The sequence below is a fragment of the Grammomys surdaster genome, unplaced genomic scaffold (genome assembly GCF_004785775.1).
Source record: "Grammomys surdaster isolate TR1022 unplaced genomic scaffold, NIH_TR_1.0 187, whole genome shotgun sequence".
NCBI lineage: Eukaryota > Metazoa > Chordata > Mammalia > Rodentia > Muridae > Grammomys > Grammomys surdaster.
This window is the reverse complement of record NW_021604632.1, coordinates 8,254,717-8,260,911: the sequence shown is the minus strand read 5'-3', so window position 1 is coordinate 8,260,911 and position 6,195 is coordinate 8,254,717. Positions and strand designations below refer to the sequence as shown.

General features: G+C 47.8%; 1 protein-coding gene across 1 annotated transcript in view; it reads right to left on the bottom strand.

Moving 5' to 3' along the window:
• Positions 1-4,553, bottom strand: part of Nqo1 (NAD(P)H quinone dehydrogenase 1) — a 13,865-nt gene extending 9,312 nt beyond the window's left edge. Inside the window, exon 1 of the mRNA XM_028768698.1 lies at positions 4,373-4,553. Coding sequence (XP_028624531.1) covers positions 4,373-4,379 — 7 coding nt within the window. The 5' untranslated portion in view covers positions 4,380-4,553. The remainder of the gene's footprint in view (positions 1-4,372) is intronic.
• Between the last annotated feature and the right edge of the window lie 1,642 nt (positions 4,554-6,195).

Sequence of the window (6,195 nt, the reverse complement as noted above, 5' to 3'; positions counted from 1 at the left end):
CATACACACAGGCACACACAGACACACACACAGGCACACACACACAGGCACACACAGACACACACACAGGCACACACACACAGGCACACACAGGGGGACACACACACAGGCACACACCACTTTAATAATAACAAATACATTTTAAAAGTAAAATGGAAGGAAGGGATGAGCAAGAGGAAGAATAAAGAGTGCATTCTAGTCAGTGAGAAATTAGTGTCTAACGATGTTGGTCTTCCCCTCCCTCAAACCCATTGAAATAGAATTTCTCTGTGTAGCACTGGCTCTCCTGGAACACAGGCTGGCTGCCTCTGCCTCCGCCTCCCCACCGTTGGGATTAAAGGTGTGCATCACCACCACCTGACCATGTTGGCATATTTAATTGACCACCGATGTGAAAATAAAATGATCTCCCTAGAAAATCAGTAGAATGGTCCCCTTGTCGGGGACGGTTGACTTGGTTACAAAAGGACCTAGGTGCTGGGGTGCTGTCAGTATAGATAGCTTCTTGAGCTAGTGTGAAATAACTATTTTTTAAGGATTTATTTCTATGTCTGTGTTGATGTGGGTGTCATTTGTAGGCTGATACGTCTAGGGGCCAGAAGAGGTTGTCGGAACCCTGGAGCTGAAGTTACAGGTATGTGTAGGGAATCCTGCCTAGGCTTGCAAGGTGGGTGCTTGGATCTGAACTCTGGTCCTCAGGATTATGGAGCAAATGCTCTTAACTCAATCAGCTCTCCAGCCCTGAGTATTCGTTTGAATTCTTCCACCAACAGAAATAACTTCCAGGGTCATTAAAGTCCTAAGTGTTTGTTTTGGGATGAGTTCTGAAACACACCAGGAAGTCCTATTAGCATGCTAGCCAACACCAACTTCTGCTTTGCCTTTCATCTCACCATCTAATGGGTCCGCACCTGCTTTCTGTTTTATGTTGGGGTTTGAGCCTGGAGCCTCGCAATGCCTGAGCCAGCTCCGCAGCCCCAGCATGATACTGGCGGTGCCCCTTGTCCCTTCTCGGATGGGTTGCCAAGAAACAGATGGGTTTTTCTGTTTGTTGTAGCATAAATCCTGAAACGGAGGAGAGCTCGCTCCGCTCCACCCCCACACACACCTGTGCCTGACTTCCACTCCATTTACCCCCTGAAATGCTTAGAGCATCAGAGACCAGCTCCCAGCTGTACAGCATTGTTAACTGGGCACCTATTAAATACTGTAGGAGCTGGAGACCTGGGATACATTACTGTGTGGAGACTATTAAAATTAAAATAGGCCAAGTGTGGTGGTGGAAGCCTTGATTCTTAGCACCGGGGAGGCAGAGACAGATCTCTGTGAGTTAGAGGCCAGCCTGGTCTATATAGTGAGTTCCAGGACAGCCAGGGCTATGTAGAAAGACTCTTTGTCTCAAAAAAAAAAAAAAAAAAAAGGAAGAAAGGAAGGAAGGAAGAAAAATAAAGAAGGAAAGAAAGAAAGAAAAACAATTTTTAAATTTTAAAATTTACTTATTTTACAGGTATGGGTGTTTTGTTTGCCCATATGCCTATGCAACAGACACACGCTGGGTACCTCAGAAAGACTGGAGTTGCAAAAAGTTTTGAGCTCCCGTGTGAACGCTGGAGATCAAGCCCAGATTCGCTGCAAGAGCAGCCTGTGTGCTTAGCCAATGAGCCATCTCTCTAGCCCGATATTTTTTGTTTTGTTGTGGGTTTTCTTTCGTTTGTTTGTCTGAGACAGAATCTCACTGTGTGGCCTTGGTGGCCCTGGAGCTTGTTATGTACAGGAGGCTGGCCTCAAACTTATAAAGGTCCATCTGCCTCTACCTCTGCACGGAGCCTCAGGGGAGACCTCCATCAGACTGGCCAGCTCAGGAGGCCTCCATCAGACTGGCCCATAGTGGCCTGTAGTGGGTGGCATTTTCTTGATTAGTGATTGACAAGGGGAGGGTCAGCTCACTGTAGTTGGTGTCACCCTCGGGCAGGTGCCACTGGGTTGTGTAAGAAAACAGGTTGAGGGGCTGGAGAGATGGCTCAGTGGTTAAGAGCATAGACTGCTCTTCCAGAGGTCCTGAGTTCAATTCCCAGCAACCATATGGTGGCTCACAACCATCTGTAATGGGATCCGATGCCCTCTTCTGGTGTGTCTGAAGACAGTGATAGTGCATGCATATACATAAAATAAATAAATTAATTTTAAAAAAAAAGAAAACAGGTTGAAAAAGTCACAGAGAGCAAGCCAGTAAGCAGGGTTCTCCTGCTTCAGTTCCTGCCCCCGGGTCCCTGCCTTGATTTCCCTGGTGATGAACTCCGTCTGCCAGAACTGTCAGCTGAAACACACCCTTCCCTCCTCCACTTGCTTTTGGTCAGTGTTTTATCGCAGTGACAGAGAGCAGGTGCCAGCATTACAGCCCTATTGGTGTCATTTGTCTGTTTTCTTTTATTTATTTTGTTAATCTCCTACTCTAATTTGTAAATTAAATTTTCCAGGCCTGGGCACACACCTGTAATCCCAGCACTGGGAAGCAGAGGCAGGAGGATCGCTGTTCAAGGTCTGCCTAGACCAAATTAAGTTTGAAGCTAGTCTGGCCAAAATGAATGAATGAACGGATGACTGAATAAACAAACATTGAACTGAAATGAATCACAAGTGTGGGAGTATAAGATAAATACAATAATACTTGGGCTGTGTGCTGTCTGAGGCCCCAGTGGAAGGGCTTTGGAACACTTATCCCTCATGAATAAATGGAGACCAGTACATAAAGCAGACACAGCCTTACCAGCTGTTGAAAACCCTTCCTTGCTGTCTCTCCCAGCAACTCACTGTAGAGCTCAGAGAATACTGGGATGGCACTGTACCATCCACAGAAGCATCTTTCGCTCCCTCTGTGCTTCTAGCAAGGCAAAATCCTGAGTGTATTTTCGGAGGCTGAAGTAGTTTTAAAGGGAAAGGAACCCCAAAAAGTTCCAGTCCCTCCCCAATAGAGGAAACACCGCCTCAACCTTATTGCTGCCCAGAACTCAGAGCCCAGCCCTGTTGGGAAGCACTTAGCTCTGGAGGCTACTTGGCCAAGAAACCGAGGATGCCAGACAAACACTAGACAATAGCATGGCGGTAACTGCCAAGGACTCTCTCCCCTCCCTTCCCCTGGGCTGATTGCAAAGTGACTGTCACGACACTGGACCAAATAGCAAATCAGATTTTCCCCTCCAGGGTCACAGCAGCAGCTTTCCAGGGCCAGGCAGGCTAGAGTTAGGGCCCAGTTCTGTAACATACCTTCCCAGCCCTACTCCGGTACCCCATCTCCACATCTTCCCGTTTCTTTCACAAGGTGATGAAAAATCTTTTTTAAAAATCTGTGTTTTTTGCCGGGCGGTGGTGGCGCACGCCTTTAATCCCAGCACTCGGGAGGCAGAGGCAGGCGGATTTCTGAGTTCGAGGCCAGCCTGGTCTACAGAGTGAGTTCCAGGACAGCCCGGGCTATACAGAGAAACCCTGTCTCGAAAAACCAAAAAAAAAAAATCTGTGTTTTTGCCGGGCGGTGGTGGTGCACGCCTTTAATCCCAGCACTTGGGAGGCAGAGGCAGGCGGATTTCTGAGTTCGAGGCCAGCCTGGTCTACAGAGTGAGCTCCAGGACAGCCAGAACTACACAGAGAAACCCTGTCTCGGAAAAAAAAAAAAAAATCTGTGTTTTTTGTTTGCTTGAGACAGCTCCATTATGTAGTTCTGATCGTCCCGGAACTGGATCTATAGACCAGGCTAGCTTCGAACTTAAAAGAGATCTGTCTGCCTTTGCCTTCAAGTCCCACCAAGTCCAGCAATGGTCCCTATAAACTGCCTGTTTGCATTTTTAAATGTTACCAACCTATTTCCAAATGGTTAAATACTATTTGGCCTAGGCTGGAGATGTGCACAGAGCTCAGGTGGTAAAGTTTGTCTAGTATGCAGGAAGTCCTAGTTTCAATTCAATTCCCAGAGCCATATAAATCAGGCGTGGTGGTGCACACTTATAATCCCGGCACTTAGGCAGTAGACGCAATAAGACCCTAAGTTCAAGGCTGCCCTTCACTATACAGCAGTTTTAAGGCCAACCTGGGATACATGTTACCCTATTTCTAAATAGGCCAAACAAGGTACAGAGAGTGGCCAGCTCTGTTGAGGAACTGTGTAGAAGAGGTAATACTGGAGTTGCCCACGGGTGAATTTGGGCTGCCGAATAATCTGCATCTCTGGTTCTGAGAAGGAACCTTCCAGGGACTAACCGAGGCTCATCCAGGATCCTAATTATTTCACTTTTCCTCTTTGAGGCAAAGGAACAAAACTCAAAGCAAGCCCCTACATCCTCCTCAGGATGAATCAAGCTGGAGTTGGCGCCACACTCACCCGCCATGGCTCCAGATGTTGAGGGCGGATCGTAGTACCAAGTGCTGATTGGCTGAGCAGCTGGTTGCCAGGACAACCTTGAAGCACTTCGGAGAAATCCTTCGGCCCACAACCTAGGCTAGTGCGAGTGGTGCCGTGCTGGCTGAACACTTGCAGGCTTTATATTCCCCTTCGCTGGCCCACCCCGCTGTGCAGGAAAGCATGCGAGGGCGGGGCTGGATTCCGGAACCCAGAGGCGCTGTGGGGAAGATACCAAGTTATGAGCAGGGAGAAGCAGTTTAGGGCTGGACTAGGACTCCTGTATATGGAAATCAAAAGAGTTCCCCGGGAGCCGGGGAATGAGAGAATTTGAGGATATGGGTACATATTAGGTAAATTCATCTGCTCCCTGTCCCAAGACCTCCTGGGTACAAAATGGAAATTTCCAACAGACATTTTCGAGCTTCTTGGGACCTGCCTACATATCCGGCCTGTGCAGATTAGTCCTCGCTCAGCCCGCTCAGCCGTGGGAAGTCACCTTTGCACGCAAAGTGAAGGGTGGGGCAGTTGAAGGACGGGGCTCAAATTTTGCCAACTCACTGTGACTCTAGACTGAAAGAAAGCTCAGAGGGACTTGTCCTAGTGTGAATGAATTCGTTTCTTCTTTGCAGCGTTCTGATTCTGCTCTTAGAAACTGCCAAAACTGGCTGTACACGCTTGGGTCTCTTCAACTTTGTCCCCCAGTGACCAGGAAACCAGGAAGTCATCTGTGTGGCCCTCTAGGAAGCCAGAGCCTAGCTGATGGGAGACAGCAGCCACGGGGAAGTATTTCCATAACCACAGGTGAAACTTAATAACTTTACACAAAGATTTACATCAAAATATAGAACTGAACAAAAAAGATTTTAAATCTCTGTAAGTAAAAATTTTGTTAATCCGGCCGCGGTGACGCACGCCTTTAATCCCAGCAGTCAGGAGTGAGACGCAGGTAGAACTCTGTGAGTTAAAGGCCAGCCTAGTCTATGTAGTAAGTTCCAGGACAGTCAAGGCTACATGATTTGTCCTAAAACAAAACAAAAATGGTAAAGTTATTCTACAGAACTTGTAAGGGCTTGTCGGGAAGTCAAGGGGAGCTGTTAGGGTAACTGACTGCTTTTCCAGAGGACCCTTTTTAGTTCCCAGCACCTAATGGGACTGCCCACAACCACTTGTAACTCAGCTACAGGGGATCCAGCATCCATTCTCATCTGACCTCTGTGGGTGTCACACACACACACACACACACACACACATTCATTCTCTCTCTCTCTCTCTCTCTCTCTCTCTCTCTCTCTCTCTCTCTCTTTTTCTTTTAATGACAGGAAGACAATTTGTTGGAGATTGTGGGAGCCCTCACCACTTGCCTGGAAGGATCCCTTAGGTCTCAAATCTAGGACAAATGTCTAACCGAGGTGCCTGTTTAACATATCAAAGCAGACATGGCCACCAGATTCTCCCACCATCCTTCAGTCCCTATTTCTTACAGGTTATGGCTGGCATACTCTGCCCCCTACCCCGAACTCTCTAGCCCAGGAGCTGGGCTGCCTTCTCCAAGCAGTTCTTCCTCATATGATCCAGCCATTTTGTATATAATCTAGTCCTTTTTAACCTTCCCAGCTGCTTCCTCTTCTAGCTGTTGCCTCCCCATTCTCCTTATAGATGGTCCAGCTCAGGGCCATGAGCCCTCTGGACTCTCCCATGTCTCTGCCTCTGGCTAGGCTCTCCCCTTAAAGTCCTCCACCATACCTAGGAGTCGTCATGTCCTTCTTTCTTATTTTTTCACTCAGGGTCAGGAGTTCAAGGTC